This window comes from Amblyraja radiata, chromosome 24 (assembly GCF_010909765.2).
Source record: "Amblyraja radiata isolate CabotCenter1 chromosome 24, sAmbRad1.1.pri, whole genome shotgun sequence".
NCBI classification, from domain to species: Eukaryota; Metazoa; Chordata; class Chondrichthyes; order Rajiformes; family Rajidae; genus Amblyraja; species Amblyraja radiata.
In genome coordinates, this window is record NC_045979.1 from 14885272 (window position 1) to 14905120 (window position 19849).

The window sequence follows — 19849 nt, forward strand, 5'->3', positions numbered from 1 at the left end:
GTCGCTTCAACGTGGTTGGCCCAAGACAAATTGTCAATGATATTTACTCCTAGGAACTGGACGTTCTCTACCATCTCTACCTCGATACCATTGATGCTGTTTGGAGCACGTACACCACTTTGCTTCCTGATGTTAATAACTAGTTCCCATCGGAGTTCTCCGACTAGTTTCACTGTCTTTCTGATTCATTTTACTGAATGTCTGCCTCATGGTCACATTTCCCTCAGCTAACAATGAACCATATTACATTTCCTTATTACACAAAATGCTGAACTCAGCGGGTCAGACAGTAAATCAGGAGCAAAGGAATAGGTGATGTTTTGGGTCGAGACCCTTCTTCAGACATTTCCTTATCATCATCTACTTTGATCTGTTTTCATACCTTACCCTTCCATATCTCTAGATCCCTCTCCCATCACTCTCAGTCTGACGAAGAGTCTCAAACCAAAACAGAGATGCTGCCTGCTCCGCTGAGTTACTCCAGCCTTTTATGGCTATCTTTGGTGTAAACCAGCATCTGCAGTTTCTTCCTGCACAATTAGTTCCTTTGTCTTGTGGACATTTAGGGAGAGGTTGTTGTCATGACACCATGTTACTGAGCTCTCTATCCCCTTCCAGTACTCCATCTTATCACTGTTTGAAACCAGCCCTAATAGAGTGGTGCCAACTGCAAACTTGTAAATAAAGTTAGAGTCGAATTTAACCACAGTCGTGACTTTTAAGGGAATATAGTAAGAGTCTGACAACACATTTGGTCTGGGATGAAGGTGTACTGCGGAGCATATGTAGTCACCTATCCCCACTAATTGGGGTCTTTGGCTCAGGAAGATGAGGATGCAGATGAGAACACCAGGAGCAATTTATAGAGGCCAACTAGCCTACCAACACGCACGTCTTTGGATTGGGGGAGGAAACCAGAGCACCCGAAGGAAACCCACGTGGTCTCAGGGTGAATGTGCAAACTCCATACGGATAGTACCCGAGGGCAGGATGGAACCTAGGTCTCGTGCTGTGAGGCAGCAGCTCTATCAGGTGCACCACTGTATCACCCTTTATGCTGTCTATAGTGTTTGCACATTCGCAGAATGATTGTTCAGTTTCTTCACCCGTTCCAAAGAATTAGTACATTCCACAGATTTGCTGAGATTTTAGAGCCATAACATGGCTAATGATCTACTAAAATTCAATATTTTCCCAGGAATAACTGAAACATGATCCTCTGACTAAATTTGAAAAGAAGGATCTCAACAGGGAAGGGTCTCAACCTGAAAAGTCACCTTTCCATGTTCTCCACAGATGTTGCCTGACCCGCTGAGTTGCTCCAGCATTCTGTGCCCTTTTGTAAATCTATGGCAATGCGATTTCAATATGAATGAATGAATGAGCGAATGAATACTTTATTATCACATGTGACAAGCCACAGTGAAATTCTTTGCTTGCACACACAAGGTATGCAATAGTCGCTACAAAGTTAGAAAGTATCGCGCGCCAGGTCTACCTTTGTGTAAGAAGGAACTGCAGATGCTGGTTTAAACCGAAGATAGACACAAAAAGCTCAGCGGGGCAGGCAGCAACTCTGGAGAGAAAGAATGGGTGACGTTCACCCATTCCTTGCTGTCTGTCCCGCTGAGTTATTCCAGCTTTTTGCGTCTGTCCAGGTCTACATTTGTTCTTCCCTCTCTCCCACTCCCGCAGGATTGATCCCAACTGGATATTCAGTCGAACCAGGTTTCTGAAATTGAGTGAAACGTGCAGTCACCACTACGTGATATAATTCACACCACAGATCAGGCACAATTTTCTTCTTCTAGGTGACCTTCCACCTGCTAAAGCCATCAAACATGTTAGTACCGGACACATTTTTCCCATGAATTCCTCATGCTTATTCCTGAATACACAGCTGTAGCAGCTGGAAGGATGCCTGCTAATGTATTTTGTGACAATTTTAACTTGAAGGTCAGCAAGGAAGAGGTGGCTGTGAGGATAATCACACCTGCCTACTGCCACTTTTGACAGGTATGATGCTAGCTCAGCAGCTTTCTTGCCAGTGTGCAAAATTGGTAGCTAAATCTCTTTGCTGTGCACACACGGGCTTTAGTATAGTTTAGAGATACAGCGTGGAAACAGGCCTTTCTGCCCATCAACAGTGCTTTATTGTCACACGTGCAATTGCACAGTGTAATTATTTCCCAACATACAGTTGAGCAAAAGTCATGCTGACCATCAAGCACAGGTTCGCACTAGTTCTATGTTATCCCACTCTCGCATCCACTCCCTACACATTAGGAGAAAATCTACTGAGATCAAATAGCTTTTTGGCCTCTGTAAATTGCCCCTAGCCTCCAGTCTGATGAAAGGTCTCGACACAAAACATTACCTATTTCTTTTCTCCAGAGATGCTGCCTGACCCGTTGAGTTACTCCAGCAGTTTGTGTCTGTGATCGATGGTTGGCATGGGCCCGGTGCACCGAAGCACCTGTTTCTATTCTGTATCTCAAAACATAAAAATAAATCAGGCTTGATATTTGCGGGGGCTTGAGCATTGATAGATGCAAGATGGTGTTGGAGTGTGACGAGACGAGGATCTAGTATCATCCACTACAATTGTTACCTCTTTTGGTTGTTAATGATTGAAATCGTGTATGGCCATTCCCCGGGTTGATTTGATTTGGAGGGGGTGGCGTGGGGGTGGGGGAGGGAGTTGTGGGGGGGGAGCAGGGATGGGGGGAGGGGGATGTAGCTGAGGGGGGTGGGAGAGTGGGTGGGGGGGGGAGTGGTGGGGGGTGGAGGGGGGTTTGGGGGAGTGGGGGCTGTGGGGGGGGGGGGGGGGATTGTGGGGGAGGGGGAACCTTAAAAACCTTCATAACTTTTGTACTATTTCACTGATCGGAACAAAACTTATTTGACTTGCAGCAGAGGAGAATGGTGAGTAAGGTGGCGAAAAATCGTAGCGCTATGGGGGATCATTTTTGCGTAAATTTAATTACAATGCAGACAGGAAGTGGTCAAGATGAGAGTTTTAGTAATATATAGATTTTTTTTTCAGTTATAGGGGTTGAAATAGGACAAGCACCTGCATGTTGAAACAGTGTAGAGACAAGGATTTGCAGAAGGTACACAAAATTGCTGGGGAAACTCAGCGGGTGCAGCAGCATCTATGGAGCGAAGGAAATAGGCAACGTTTCGGGCCGAAACCCTTTGCAGATGCTGGTTTACAAAAGAAGGCACTTTTTCATTTGTAAACCAACATCTGCAAAAGCACCTTCTGGGTCTGGCAGCATCTCTGGAGTAGATGGACATGTGTTTTGGGTCGCGACATCCTCAGGACAAGACCAGACTTGATAATTGCAGAGACTCGAGGCTTGATAGATGGGTGATGATGTCGAACCTTCAGGGTCCCAACCTAAAACATCATCTAACCATGTTCTCCAGAGAAGTTCCTGACCCACTGAGTTACTCCAACACTTTGTGTCTTCTCCAGATTATCTAAACTTCAAATGTCTTTATGTTTTGCATTTGCGTCGCAGTTATACAGTTCTTACGTCTGTTTGGAAAAGGTGGTGATGCAGACATTTGTGGCATAATTATTAAGTCTCTGGTTCATGTGGGCTTGATGGTCAATTATTTCTTGCTTCACCTCACCAGTAGAAGAGAAGGTTGCTGCAATTTATGAACTTAAATGACGATGTATATCAACATTGGTAACTAATAATGTTAACACTTGGATTTCTGCTCTATTAGGTCATTGACTTTGTTTTCCTAGTTGTACGAATATGCCCTGGATGAAAATGTGGACAACAATGTTCTGTGGACAACACCTTGCATAATTTCCATTTAAAATGGTGATAGACTTACCAAGAGCTACAGAGCAAGAAGTGAAACATGGCAATATACACTGCCATCTCAGTGCTGTTTTCAATGTTGTTATACTACATTGAAACAAATTGTTGGAATAATTTCTTTAAATTGAGGTGATTTTAATCTGCTTTACCACATAATGTCCGAAGGTCATAAGTGATAGGAGCAGAATTAGGCAATTCGGCTCATCAAGCCTATTCAGCCATTCAATCATGGCAGATCTATCTCTCCCTCCTGACCCCATTCTCCTGTCTTCTCTCCATAACCACTGACACCAGTATTAACATGAAGCAGATCATAGGAACTTTTTTTGAAAAAAATGTTATCTCAAGGATTATTTTTCTTATGTTAAAATACTCTGAACTTTTTAACTGTTGAATTTGTGCACTTAGTTTTATGGTGTAAAATGTCTCCTAGTTACAACCATTTATATATGTATGTGTGTATGCCTGCATGAAGATATTCGGTATTCCACCAGCAAGTTAACTCAACCTTTTTTCATGTAAATTCAAAACATTTGCAGGATCATCATTCTTTCAGAAAGAGCTAAAATCAAAGTAAGACTAAGGGCTTTTTCATATGTATATGGCCTGCCTCACCCTCCAACTATCTCCAGCTTTATGTGGCTAACGTGTCTGCTTTGGGAAATTCTTGTGGCTGCATGCTGGATGTATATGTGCTTGATATGAACTAACTATCTGTATAGGGCCAGTAGGTATTGTACTCATAATGCTTCGTCCTGGAAGTTGATGGCCTCTTGCTCAATGCAAGCTTTCACTTTAACAAGAATAATTCTTAAGGTGGTAGAGTAGCTGCCTCACAGCTGATCTCGGGTGCTGCCTGGGTGGAGTTTGCACGTTCTCCGTATGACTGCATGGGTTTTTATCCAGGTGCTCTGGGTTCCTCCCACATCCCAAAAATGACATGCGGGTTTGTAGATTAACTGGCCTCTGTAAATTGTTGCTAGTGCATAGAATGCAAAACTGGGATGTCATAGAACAAGTGTACGTGTGATTGTTGGTCGCCGTGGGCTCAGAGGGCCTAAAGTCCTGACAAATAAACCAAACCAAACCAAACCAAAGTGAACTAAACTAAACTAAACTAAACTATATATACTAAACTATACTAAACTAAACTAAACTAAACTATACTAAACAAACTCAACTAAACTAAAGTAAAGTAAAGTAAAGTAAACTAAACTAAACTAAATTAAACTAAACTAAACTAAACCAAACCAAACCAAAATGCTGGAAATATCAGATCAAGCAGATCTGTAGAGAGAAAGAAATCTATGTTTCAATTTGATGACATATCATTGGTTATGGGATACATTTTAAGTTGTATCTTTAGTTTTACATCTCTTTTCCCAGTTCTGATGAAATGTCATCCAAAATATACATTCTGTTTCTCTTATTGTAGTTGCTGCTAGTCTTTCCAATTGAAAGTATGTGCAGTTTTTGGCTGATAAATCATTATTAGCTGGCACAACAGGTTATCTGTAGTGTATTTTGGGCACTTGGAACTGACTTAAAAGAACTCTCAGATACAGGAGTAAACTCACAAGCTACTTTATTGCAGGACGCCACCTTGAGTCTCCGCCAGCGCATGCGTCCCCTCGCACAAGACATAACATATGCTAATTACATGATATACATTACACTGCTCCCCCTTTAACTTGGAGGCAGGTTACACCATTTACATTATATACATTACATGCTAATATACATTACATGAATATTAAATGCTTTCTAATTTAGAGGAAACTAATATTAAAATGAAAATAAATCTTCTCTCTGTTGGTAAACGATCTTATGTGAAATATAATTGTACATTCTCAGTTCTGTGTATTTACAAAATAAAATTTCAATAATTCAACCAATTTCACTGGACGAAGCCAAAGTGATTATCAATCAATGATACAAGGAGAATTAGAAGGAATGTTGTGAAGGATACCCATCTTAAATTAAAAGAGATGTGTTTTATTGGCGCAGAGGGACTAACAAGTTCTTGTCTTTCCAAATACTTGTAGATTCTGTCCCTTCAATAACTTATCCACTGCAGTTATAAGTCTCACCAGTCCCTTGTCACGGGCATTTTCTAACAGCCTCTCTTAAATAAAGATCAATATTAGCCATCACTGGTGATATTTATATTATCCAACATCTCACGATATTGATGCACAAATATCTTAGCTTTTTCCATGGTTTCATTCACTCGATCAAGTCCCAGAAATGTATCTACCTTAATGTATCTTCGCACCTCCAGCATCAATTTAGAACTTCAACTTTTGGATCAGCCTTTTCCTTGTCCATAAGGTCTTATTTCAAAACTAATAGAATTATAGTCACTAGTCCCAAAGTGCTCTCCCACTAACACTATAATGAACCGACTGGCCTCATTTCCTAAGAAGAGGGATTTAAATGTTGTCCCTTCTTTCTCAAGGCCACCTACATATAGAAATTAGATTTTTTTCCTGACCAGACGTGAGTATTTTTTTTAAAGACCACAGCATAATACATAACTTAAGGGTTGAAAATTCACTTAAGGTGTCATTTTCATTGGATTACTTTCTTAACCAAAGTTAAGCACCTTAAGCACATTAACCAGCATGGTGGAAATTGCACAAAGTGGGATTTCATTACTTTTACATTATTGCCAGAGTTTTCTTTAGCACAAGAACCACCTGTCTTGTGAGATTACTACACAGTTGCCAACAGTTCAATGTTTACACAAAGCCTTTTTGTTGGCTGCGTTCATGCTGTTAGCATGAAAGGCAAATTAACAATTTGAAAACCTTCACTGGTTCAATGGTTCATCTTATTGTCGCGTGTACCAATGGTATAGTGCAATACATATTTTGCATTAGCTCAGTGAGATTATTGTCACAATAAAGACAATCCCCGATTAAGTTCCCCATGCATAGAAACAACCTTTTGATTCCCAATGTAAATAGTCACAAGATTTGGGCGCCATTTTATACAGTCCAAGCTAAACTGGCGATGAAGTCATAATGAGCCATCACCTCATTCAGATCATCAGTGAGCCTTCCTTCTCCTCACCTTCAGAAGCAATCTGTTAAAAATACAGGTACACAAAAATGCTGGAGAAACTCAGCGGGTGCAGCAGCATCTATGGAGCGAAGGAAATAGGCAACGTTTCGGGCCGAAACCTTAAAAATACAGACCTGATCTAGAGCCTAATAGATCTATAGAACCTTTTTATGTTCTGGGAGAAAGTAGATTATTGATTGTTTCCCTTCCCCCGCCCTTTGAATTATCTTTACCTCAATAGGGGACAATATAAAGTTTTATTGCTTAGATGCCAAACCTCTATCCAGTGGGAAGAAATTGTGAAGGCTATGTCCCAAAATGCTAATGTTTTGTTTTCCAAAAGTGAGCTACAATTATTACTCTATGAAGAAACAGTTAGGCTGGAGTTTTAAAATAACTTCAGAAAGGAACTCACTCAGTGAAACACCCAAAGTAACCCAAAGTAGACGTTAAAGATATGTTTGAGGATATGTCCTAATTTATATAAAACATAGAACCTCCCTAAACCAGAGATCGCTGGCTGGCGCAGACTCGGAGGGTCGAAGGACCTGTTTCTGCGGTGTATCTCTAAACTAAACTAAACTCTGACTCACTAATATAGTCTGAGTTTGTTACTTGTATTAGGACAACGTTGACATCCGTATTGATCAAGAACCCATCAATCCCTACACACATTTCAAGGATCCATATACAGGGGCACACAATGGGCCTATAATTTATCTCATTAATGTGAAGCATTCATTTTCATTTCCCTTTGCAACACCAACATGGAATAAATATTAATATTCAAGTGTGTGTAGGATGGTGTTAATGTGCGGTGCAGACTCAGTGGGCCGAAGGGCCCGTTTCCGTGCTGTATCTCTAAACTAAACTAAACTAAACTAAACTAAACTAAACTAAACTAAACTAAACTAAACTAAACTAAACTAAACTAAACAAAACACATAACAAGATGCGTTAATTTACAATGAAGTGCTGATTGCATCCTTTTTAAATAGACTTCATCACATATTTGTTTACACATTTATCAGCAGAAGATTGTGGGGGTTTAACTTTTAGGTTGTAAAATATGTTTCAATGTTATCACTTTTTTAAATTTTTACTAGGATTAACACTTCAAAATGAAAAAACTCAATTATACAGATCGGGGGACAAGCTGAATCGTTATGCGTAATTCTCTTGAAGATGATGAATATCGTAACACAAGATGGATTAATCGAGCTAACGCCAATGGGAATGATTTTACAGCAAAACAATAATGTTCTCATAAAGGAGATTCAAATACTTTCAGAATTGTCATGTAACAAGAAAATATGCAGTTTCTTAGGTGATTAAAATCAAGTTGTAATTTAAACAAATGTCATTATGGGAATAAATTTGGTTCAAACTTTGTAAAATAAGATGCTTTAAATTTTACTCTTTTTTTATGGTTGTATTCAATATCATGTTCATGCCTATTCATTTATTTTCCTGACAATAAAATGTTCAAATGGCCACAAGTCTTCACATTAGTCGGTTTGTAATTATTTATTTTGCATTTAGTCTGTAGGTTGCTGATTTACTGATAAATAATAGCTTGGGAACAAACATACCTGAGTCATTTCTCAGCATAAATTATTTTTAGATTTTTAATAACTTAGACAATTCACGTCATTTATTACATAATGGGGCATAACTGAAATATTACAGACTTAGTGCAGTAAATAACAGATGCTCCTTTGGGACTGACCCAACCAGAAACAAAGACTTAAATGAACTCATCCACTGTTATAGTAGGCACACTGCCTATGTTAGGGCCCCATAATGTCATCTGAAGAACTTTTCGATTAAATCCAGTTATTTGGAGAAGATACAACTCCCGCCAAAAATCTCAGGCAATGGTTCATCTACCTTTTGTGTTAAATCCATACAGAGTGTCTCGACTCAGTATTACCACATATGTTGTAAGGTACAAAATTAGGAGTTTTGAATTCTGTTTTAAGGCCAGCACCATGGCAAAGCGGTAGAGTTTCTACCTTACAGTGCCAGAGACCCGGGTTCAATCCTGACTACGGGTGTTGTCTGCATGGAGTTCGCACGTTCTCCCTTTGACCGCATGGGTTTCTTCCGGGTACTCCGGTTTCCTCCCACATTCCAAAGATGTGCGGGATTGTAGGTTAATTGGCCTCTGTAAATTGACCCTAGTGTACGGGTGATCATTGGTCAGTACGGACTCGGTGGGCCGAAGGGCCTGTTTACATGTTGTATCTCTAAAAACTAACTTCAAGATTTCAGTTTTATCCAAGATTATGTACTAAAGAGCAGCATTCATTTGTTATATGTGTCAGAGCTAAACTGGGACTGTGTTTGCTATTGTAGAATCAAAGAAATGCAGTTGCTGGTTTACAACAACATAAAAGACACAAAGTGCTGGAGTAACTGAATGAGTCAGGCAGCATCTGTGCAGAATAAGGATAGGGTAATCAATAGGATAGGACAGAACGTTTCGGGTCAGGAGCCTTCTTCAGACCTGAAGCCTGGGTCTGTATTTCCTATTGCTGTCTCCATGCCAGTACTTCAAGATGTAGTTTAATTTCCCAGCAATGACATGCCATACTTTAATGAGCACAAGAAACAAAGACTGGTTGTATGAAATATCAACATTCTTTGGTTATTTTCATGCTCTTATCTTTTGTAGGTCTGCATCAATGGCTGTCATTAATTCAATGAACACAACTCAGTACAGAATCCATTGCTTCCTCTTCAGTAATGAAAAGGCAAGCACGCTCTTTTTTAAGACACAAAACGGAGTTCTTTTGAGAGGTGAAACAAAGGGAATGGGAGCTTTTAATTCTAAAAATAAATACAGCTGTTCCCTTTTTGACAATGCCTGCTTTCCAGATGGTTTCTATATTCCCCTGCACTCACTATTCCTTGTCAAAGTAAATTTAGCCTTGTCTTGCCAAATGCACATTTTAATTATGCTGTAATTACCTTGTACTAAAAATACAGCTAATTACAAACTAAACACTTGCCTCCTTTAGCAGCAGTGTGAGCACTGACATGCATTAGGTCTTTGAGCATTGTCCAAGAGTTTGTCATTTTTTTACTGTCCTATAATGAATTTCCTTCCTTCAAGATTAATCTCAAGAGGGGAAATCAGCATTTGCAACTCAGCAAAATGAACATTGAATTCTCTAATTTTAATTTTGAATTCTCCCCTTCCGCCTCCTGACACAAGAAGATTACGATACCAACTGGCACCTGAAGCTCCTTGTCTACGTAACTGCTTACAGACACTTGTAAACTTTTTCGGATAAAATGTTAAAAAGGTGGTGCAGCGGTAGAGTTGATGCCCTACAGCGTCAAAGATCCGGGTTCCATCCTGAATCCATGTGCTGTCAGTGCGGAGTTTGTAAGTTCTCCCCATGACCTGCATGGGTTTTTTCCGGGTGCTCTGGTTTCCTCCTACACTCCCAAGATGTGCGGGTTTGTAGGCTAATTGCCGGTAAAATTGCAAATTGTCCCTAGTGTGTGTAGGATAGCGTTAGTGTGCGGGGATTGTTGGTTGGCGTGGACTCGGTGGGCCGAAGAGCCTGTTTCCATGCTGTATCTCTAAACTAAACTAAACCTTGTCATTGTAAACCCAAGCAGCCAGTCAGAGGAGAGGGGTCTCGACCAGAAACGTCACCAACTCCTACTCTCCAGAGATGCTGCTTGACCCGCTGAGTTACTCCAGCATTTTGTGTCTATCTTTGGTTTAAATCAACATTTGCAGTTCCTTCCTATACATGTTTCCATGCTTTGCTCTTAACTAAATAAAATGAAAAAATGGAGAACAATTAAGTAACATTTAATTGTTGCCGCAGAAACAGTGATACAATGAAGGATGCTGCAATAGAATACACGTTACTATCAAGATCATTGCTTATTTTATGATTCCAGTATGCGTTCATCCTACTTGACTCTAGAAATTTGTTAATATTTAGTAAAAAATTAAATAAATTATCCATTTATGTATGTTTGAAATATTAATGATTTTAATGGTCCCAATATAGAAGCTTTCAACAATTCTAGAAACCATCTTCACTGATGTTTGGTTTAGTTTAGTTTGGTGATACAGCATGGAAACAGGTCCTTTGACCCACTGAGTATGCGCTAACCAACGATCACCCATACACTAGTTCCATCCTACACACGGGACAATTAACCTACAAACCTGCTCGACTTTGGAATGTAGGCTGAAACTGGGACACCCTGAGGAAACCAACGTGGTCACAGGAAGTACGTACAGAGTCCGTACAGACAACAGCCGCAGTCGGGATCAAATCCGGATCTCTGGTGCTGAAAGGCAGAAGCTCTAACTGCTGTGTCACCGTATATCTATGCATACAATCCACAACATTAACCCAGGTTGAAAAGGAACTGTTAAGTAATGCAGGAGCAGGAATTCACAAGCCAAATAGGACATTTCTATCATAAACCCACAACAGGGCCACAAGCTGTACAAGCAGTATCAATCATCCAATGTACTCCGAATTATGTCACTCAACTATGCCCACTGAAATTTATGTACAATGTCTGAAGACGTCACCCATTCCTGCTATGACCTGAAATGTCACCCATTCCTGCTATCCAGGGATGCTGTTCCGCTGAGTTATTCCAGCATTTTGCGTCTATCCATGTACAAGAATCTCATTCACAAAGATTGCAATACGACTTGCAGAAGAGCAATCTCACATGCAAAATATCCAACCGTAACTGGAGTCTGAGTTTTGGACTAAATTCTATTACCTCGAATCTAAAATGTTTTGCTACATGGTAGAACTTCTAACCATTGTCCCTCAAATTAGAGTGAAAGCAAGAGCAATACACTTATTTTAATTATTTCAGTCATATTCTTTACTTGCCTTTACATTCTCTCTCCAATCTCTATCCTCTCACACACCCAGCCCCCAACCATAAAATCCATTTGTTCCTTTGTAGTGTCAGCCACCACTCATTCTGACATCTAAGAATAGCCAGAATGAACCAACAAAGAAGGACTTTTAAGGATTAGTGAATGGTGCTCTGGGCAAGGCAGAGAAGCCAACAACCTTCCAAAATAGTGCCTGTCAACACTTAACGCACATAACATATCAACTGTGCCTCACCAATCAGGAAATGCACTGGTCAGAGGGGTTGGACTTTGTTTTGAGCAAAAAAGTTTAAAATGAACATTCACATCTTTAGAAGTCAGCTGGGGCAAGTCTCGTTCTGCTTTGCTTTTTTTCTTTTTCCATTCTAGGTAAGAAAATTCTATTTTCCAGCCGTACTTTGATGGAGAATATATACTCTTTTGATTATTGGTCTTCCATATAGAATGTTCAAAAATATTTTAATGTAAAGACAGTTTGTATAATTCTAAGGCAAATTTTACAACTTTTTTTGTTTCAATTGAATATTATATAGGTGTAGATTTATCAGCCATTTGGTGATATTGATGGATAAAATTATACACACGGAATCTTTTTCCTTAATGTAATGTACACTTCTGTTTGTACTGCATGTGCATTTGTGCATAGTGCAACTCACACTAGTTGATTTTGCTTTGACTTTATTCCGAATTTTGTACTGTAGATGTGGAGTAAAACTCGACATGTAACAAAAAAGTTGAGATGCTTAGTACTTTTTTTTCAATGTAAAGAAATGAAATTGAGGACATGTAAATGTTAAGTATTGTTGGAATAATTAAATATGAGGGATGGTTAAGGGTGGGGGTAGGGGGAGGTAGGAAGAATATATTTGAAAGCAGATATCCCATTACTGAATAATGTTGTCTGCAACAGTTGTAAAGATAGAAACATAGAAACATAGAAAATAGGTGCAGGAGTAGGCCATTCGGCCCTTTGAGCCTGCACCGCCATTCGATATGATCATGGCTGATCATCCAATTCAGTGGGTATGGATGGGTATGGATGGGTATGGATGATAATAAAAAAATGTTAACGTACATTTAAGAATAAAACAATCCACCAAGACGGAATTTTAGCCTTGAGTGCATTTGAATTTCTTACGCACTTAAGGCGACGAAGGTTCTAATTTATTATTGGCCAATTCTTATCTGAAATGATTAAATTCTTCATCAAACCTATCTCTTTAAGTGGACTGAGAATTGCAACAATTTCAGTTATGCAGGAGAGTAAGTGGGCCACTTGATAAAATTGTGATCCAGTCTCATGGCGACTATTTAAAAACATTAATTTATCATTGTGTGCAGTTTTGATTTAATTATGCGTTTGTATCACTCTTTTCTGATGGAATTAATTTCTGAATTAAAATTGTTTTGGAAAGCAACCTTTAGCTTGACTGTCAATAATACTCCCTTTACAAATGGCAAAAGTATTCATATTGATAAATACCTCAAAAAAAGCTAAATATGTTTAGAATAGATTAATTACCTTAATTTAACAACCAGAAAGGGCAGGTAAATGAATAGAAAAGGTTTAGAATGATAAGGGCCAAACACAGGCAGGTGGGACTAGTGTAGATCTTGGTCCGCATGAGCAAGTTGGGCTGAAGGGCCTGTCTCCATGCTGTATGACTCTATGATTCTAAATGTATAATATCTTTAAAATAAGAGAATTAAATTTTACACATAATCCTGGAACTTTATATTGAATAACGTGCCTTATAATTCAAGAATGTCATCCATAAATATGATTTTATCTGCATAAATACTGAAAATGGCAGAGTAGTGAGATTTTCCTAATCAAATCAAACTTGATGATCAGACCCTACCACTATATCCCTGGAGTAACACAACATAATATTCATTATTTTATAAAATTATCCTGATAAATATAGAATAGTAACAATGGAAACTGGTCCACACTTAATCTGATCCATAATGTTTCATTCTGTTATAATCCCATTGTGCTGTGCACTTGTCATTGTGATTAGCAAAGATTAGCACAGATGGAAAATATATTATAGATTGCAAATCAGTACGAATAATTTTCGTAAAATATTTTTTCTGATGTTTTCTGAATAATAAATTGCAAAATGGAAACATAGCCCCTCTGAAAGTAGACCATTCTGCCCATGTTGATTTGGGTGTTCATGGAAAACTAAAGGGCCTGTCCCACTTACGCAACTTTTCAGCAAACTGTCTGCGACCTTCAAGCTCGGGGGCACTCGCCTGAAAAACCGTGAGATGGAACAACCGTCAGCGCGGAACAAACACACACACAAACACATCGCAAAGGCGGGGGCCAGGGAAAGCGGGGGAGCACTGTCTGAAATTCACACGGTGCAAACCCAAGGTGATACCCGCGATGAACAGAAAGGTTAAAGACGGCCAGCAGAGTGTACGTTAAGTCCTTTAAAAGAGCGGGGAGGGGGAGGGGGGGGGGGGGGGAGGGGAGAAAGGGGGAGAAGGGGAGAGAAGGGGGGAGAAGGATTGCAGACACTTTTAAGAAGCCAGAAAACTTTTAATTAGCCAGAGATACACAGCTGTGAAGTTTAGCGGCCATTTAACATTACCGGTCGGTTTTCCTTGGTTCTGAAAACATGTGCTTACGTTTTTTTTCCCCCAATGAGCCACTTAAAATCCCCGGTCAGCAAAGGAGATTACCTATGGCTACCTCGACTACTTACAACGACATGGCGACCCCACTACCACTACACTACGAGTTCAAAAGTATCGATTTTCTCCATGCCGACCAATTTTTGGTCGCAGAAAATCTTTCAACATTTTGGAGGGAACTCCTCTCGACCATGAAGGAGACTTACCAGAGACCACCCACGACCATGTGTCGACCATGCTGCGAGCTTAAAGAGCCTGTCCCACTAAGGCGACCTTATTGGCGAGTTTAGGAGACTCTGCGCTCGCCACAAGCTCGCAGCACGGTCGACACATGTTCGTAGATCGTCACTGGTAAGTCTCCTTCATGGTCGAGAGGAATTCCCGCATAGTGGTCACTACTCGCGGCCTCAGTTTGGTTGCAGAAAATGTTTCTGTGACCTGAAATTAGTCGGCATGGAGAAAATCTATACTTTTGAACTCGTAGTGCAGTGGTAGTGGGGTCACCATGTCGTTGTAGGTAGTTGAGGTAGCCATAGATAATCTCCTTTGCTGACCGGGCATTTTAATTGGCTCATTGGGGAAGAAAAAACGTAAGCACGCGTTTTCAGAACCAAGGAAAACCGACCGGCAATGTTAAATGCCCGCTAAACTTCACAGCAGTGTATCTCTGGCTTATTAAAAGTTGTCTGGCTTCTTAATAGTGTCTCCCTTCCTTCTCCTCCCTTCTCTCCTCTTCTCCCCCCTCTTCCCCACTGTGCTAGCCATCTTTAATCTTCCTGTTCATCGCCGGTATCATCTTGGCTTTGCACCGTGTGAATTTCAGACAGCGCTCCCCTGCTTTCCCTGGCTCCCGCCTTTGTGATGTGTTTGTGTGTGTGTGTGTGTCCCCCGTGGTGACGGTCGTTCCATCTCGCGGTTTTTCAGGCGAGTGCCCCCGAGCTTGAAGGTCGCAGACAGTTTGCTGAAAAGTCGCGTTTATGCCCTCTAGTACTTGATATTTCCATCCTGAGAAATAGTATCAAAATGTGTATGATATATAAGCCTCTCATAATTTGTAGACCTATCAGGTCTCCCCACAATCTCTGGCGTTCCAGAGAAAACAATCCAAGTCTGTGCAACCTCTCCCTCTAGCTAATACACTCTAATCCAGGCATCATTCTGGTAATTGACACAAAATGCTGGAGTAACTCAGTGGGACAGGAACGGGTGATGTTTTGGGTCGAGACCCTTCTTCAGACTGAAGCTCTAGGGTCTTCATGAACAAACCTGTTCTCATTTTCAATTGATTTGAAAATGTTACTGAATTCTCTATGCCCAGATAGTGTCCAACCTGCTGATCAGTATTTTGTGTTTTCATTTTCAATTTCTACCATAGCTATTCTTTTTTTATAAATCTTCAAGGAATTTTGTAGTATTGCTATTTATTTTTTATCAAAATGAGATGCACTTTGTTTTTTATCCTTTTACCCTAAGAACGTATTTTAATCATGTCGGACACTGAAGAGGTTGGAGAAGAATTTGAGGAAGTTGAGTGAGTATAATATTTATCATACTGAATATTTATGTGTTTATTTAATTTTTCTCTTTTATAACTTTCAGAGTATAATTTTTGTGAAACTTGTAAACGAGTCTAAATGTGTCTAAAACTGTTCCTCTGGAAACATTCATTCTTTGTCCCAAATGGCCGTTCAAGGTAGAGTGACACAGTTAGTAGAGCCACTACTTCATTTAGCCACAGCCCTGCAGGCAACACAGTGCTGCAGTGGTAGAGTTGTTGCCTCACAGCGCCAGTGACTTGGGTTCGATCCTGACCTTGGGCGCTGTCTGTGTGTTGGAGTTTATTTTCCCTGTGACCGTGTGTGTTTCCTCCAGTTGCTCCAGTTACATGTTCATAAGTTCATAAGTGATGGGAGCAGAATTAGGCCATTTGGCCCATCAAATCTACTCTGCCATTCAATCACTTGTGAATTTCCCTATTGTATAGAACATTTTCAGAATAATTTCATTGAGATATTGACTACAAATAGGAACATTGGCCCAAACTTCTCTCCCTAATGCAAAGATTGGAGTAAATTGCTAAATTGACATACACCACAATATGAATATTAGACAGCCCAAATTAGTAGCAGTCATTTATTCAGCCAACGTGATATGTTCTTACTACTAAGGGAGTGCAGCGCAGGTTCACAAAGTTAATTCCCGGGATGGCGGGACTGTCATATGTTGAGAGAAATGGAACGGCTGGGCTTGTATACTCTGAAATTTAGAAGGATGAGAGGTGATCTTATTGAAACATCGAATATTAATAAGGGTTTGGGCATGCTAGAGGCAAGAAACATGTTCCCGATGTTGGGGGAACCAGGGGCCACAGTTTAAGAACAAGGGGTAAACCATTTCGAACGGAGATGAGGAAACACTTTTTCACACAGAGAGTTGTGAGTCTGTGGAATTCTCTGCCTCAGAGGCCGATGGAGGCCGGTTCTCTGGATACTTTCAAGAGAGAGCTAGATAGGTCTCTTAAAGATAGCGGATTCATGGGATATGGGGAGAAGGCAGGAACGGGGTACTGATTGGGAATGATCAGCCATGATCACATTGAATGGCGTTGCTGGCTCGAAGAATCAAATGGCGTACTCCTGCACCTATTGTCTATTGTCTATTGTCTATTGTCTATTGCCTTTAAGAAATGTTTAATAATTACTACCGGTACTTTTTTTTTCAGGGAACAAGAAGGTGAGATGTTGGAAATTATTACACTACAGTTCCAGGTTTGCAAAAGGAATATATACGTGACCTGTTATAAATATCTTTCCTTCTATTTTGTTTTATGCTACAACAGAAGAAGTGGGTGAAGGTTCGTAACGTTCTTTCTTATCATTCTTACACGTGATTAGTTATGTATTTTGTACATGTATTATGTGATTAGTTATGTATTTTTTGGTGGTTTCACAAATAGAATGGAAGAAGGTTGTGTTATGCTTCCAGAATTAACATTCCATAGAAAATTGTGATCATCAACGGCATAATTAATAATCTTAATAATCAATTATCATAATAATGAATCATAATAAACACTTGATTGAAGAATGCAGCCACCCTGCCTTAAAAGAACATCTGATATACTTGGATGCAAAAGTCAATTAAAAACACTACAATTAGGCAGATGGAATATAGCATAGCAAAGCATATAGTCATGCACTTTGATGTAAGAATAAATGCGTGCCCTATTTTCTAACTGGGGAGAGGATTCAGAAATCAAGGTGCAACGGGGCTTGTAAGTGCTGGTGCAGAATTCCTAAAATGTTAATTTGCAGGTTGAGTCGGTAGTAAGGAAGGTAAATGCAATATTAGCATTCATTTCAAGAGGACTAGAATATAAAAGCAAGATTGTGATGCTGAGGCTTTATCAGGCACTGGTCAGGCCACATTTGTAATATTATGAGCAGTTTTTGGACTCCATGTCTGAGTAGGGATATGCTGGCAAGAGGAGGTTTACAAGAATGATCCCAGGAATCAATGATTGGGTTAACGCATGATTAAGAAAGAATTGCAGTTGCTGGAAAAATTGAAGGTAGACAAAAATGCTGGAGAAACTCAACGGGTGAGGCAACATGTATGGAGTGAAGGGATAGGTTACGTTTCGGGTCGAGACTCTTCTTCAGATTGTTTAAAAGTTCTGGGCCTGTATTCGCTGGAGTTTGGAAGGATGATGGGGATCTCATTGAAACTAACCAAATGATGAAAGGCCAAGATAGAGTGAATGTGGATGTTTCCAGTAATGGGAGAGTCTAGACTAAAGGCTACAGCCTAAGAATAAAAGGACATATATTTAGAAAGGAGATGAGGAGGAATTTCTTTAGCCAGAAAATGGTGAATCAGTGGAATTCATTGCCCTAGATGGCAGGGAGGTCAAGTCATTGGGTATTTTAAAAACAAAGATTGATAGGTTCTTGATTAGTAAGGTTGTCACGGTTTACATGGAGAAGGTGGAAGAATGGATTTAAGGGGGCAATGATTATAGATTATCCATGATTGAATGGCAGAGCAGACTCAATAGGCTGAATTGGTAATTAGAAACATAGAAGCATAGAAAAATAGATGCAGCAGTTGGCCATTCGGCCCTTCAAGCCAGCACCGCCATTCAATATGACAATGGCTGATCATCTAAAATCAATACCCCGTTCCTGGTTTCTCCCCATATCCCTTGGTTCCCTTAGCCCTAAGAGCTAAATCTAACTCTCTGTTGAAAACATCCAGTGAATTGACCTCCACTGCCGTCTGTGGCAGAGAATTCTACAGATTCACAACTCTCTGGGTGAAAAAGTGTTTCCTCATCTCAATCTGAAATAGCCTACCCATTATTTTTAAACTGTGACCCCTGGTTCTGGACTCCCCCAGCATTAGGAACATTTTTCCTGCATCTAGCCTGTCCAATCCTTTAAGAATTTTATATTTTTCTCTAAGATTTTCTCTCATCCTTCTAAATTCCAGTGAATACAAGCCCAGTCGACGCATTCTTTCATCATATGTCAGTCCCGCCATCCCAGGAATTAACCTGGTGAACCTACGCTGTGCTCCCTCAATAGCAATAATGTCCTTCCTCAAATTTGGAGACCAAAATTGCACACAATACTCCTGGTGCGGTCTCACCAGGGCCATGTACAACTGCAGTAGAACCTCCTTTCTCCTAAACTCAAATCCTCTCGCAATGAAGGCCAACATGCCATTTGCTTTCTTCACTGCCTGCTGTACCTGCATGCTTACTCTCAGTGACTTCTTCTTCTTCTTTCGTGTGGCGTGCACAGCTTAAAGTTGTTGGACAACTTGTTCTATTTTATCTTCCGTTTGTGCACGTTGAGTTGATTGCATTAGTCAAAACAGGGCGGACCACGTGAAGGTTGCAATCTTCCACCCCACTTTCAGTGACTGATGTACAAGCACACCCAGGATTCATTGCACCTCCGCTTATCCTAATCCTAATCTGGCACCATTCAGATAATCATCTGCCTTCGTTCTTGCCATCAAAGTGGATAACCTCACATTTATCCACATTAAACTGCATCTGCCATGCATCTGCCTACTCACCCGACCTAGCCAAGTCACCCTGCAGCCTCATAGCATCCTCCTCGCAGCTCACACTGCCACCCAGCCTTGTGTCATTCGCAATTGATTTAGTCTGTACAGCTGGCCTGTTAATTTATCATTTATATGTCTCACCAACTTACATTGTCTTTCTAAACCCAGTTCATTTATTCTATGACTACTTACCTGCCATGATTAGTATGGGTGTCAGGGTTTATGGGGAGAAGGCAAGAGAATTGAGTTAGCAGGGAGAGGTAGATGAGCTATGATCGAATGGCAGAATAGACTTGATGGGCCAAATGGCCTAATTCTG

At 40.2% G+C, this 19849-nt stretch overlaps 2 protein-coding genes across 8 annotated transcripts in view; both read left to right on the top strand.

Annotated features, from left to right (window-relative positions):
• lad1 (ladinin 1) overlaps nt 1-8407 on the top strand; it is an 86856-nt gene extending 78449 nt beyond the window's left edge. For 2 of the 4 annotated variants that reach the window (XM_033042468.1, XM_033042471.1), the window contains 2 exons: nt 4382-4415; nt 8015-8407. In XM_033042468.1, the coding sequence (XP_032898359.1) occupies nt 4382-4408 (27 nt within the window). In that variant the 3' untranslated portion in view covers nt 4409-4415; nt 8015-8407. The remainder of the gene's footprint in view (nt 1-4381; nt 4416-8014) is intronic. The other 2 variants (XM_033042469.1, XM_033042470.1) reach the window with 2 other exon arrangements.
• A 3617-nt stretch (nt 8408-12024) lies between these two features.
• tnnt2 (troponin T2, cardiac type) overlaps nt 12025-19849 on the top strand; it is a 33542-nt gene continuing 25717 nt past the window's right edge. For 3 of the 4 annotated variants that reach the window (XM_033042472.1, XM_033042474.1, XM_033042475.1), the window contains exons 1-2: nt 12025-12145; nt 15926-15983. In XM_033042472.1, coding sequence (XP_032898363.1) covers nt 15942-15983 — 42 coding nt within the window. In that variant the 5' untranslated portion in view covers nt 12025-12145; nt 15926-15941. Of the gene's footprint in view, nt 12175-15925; nt 15984-19849 lie in introns of all 4 variants that reach the window. The other variant, XM_033042473.1, reaches the window with a different exon arrangement.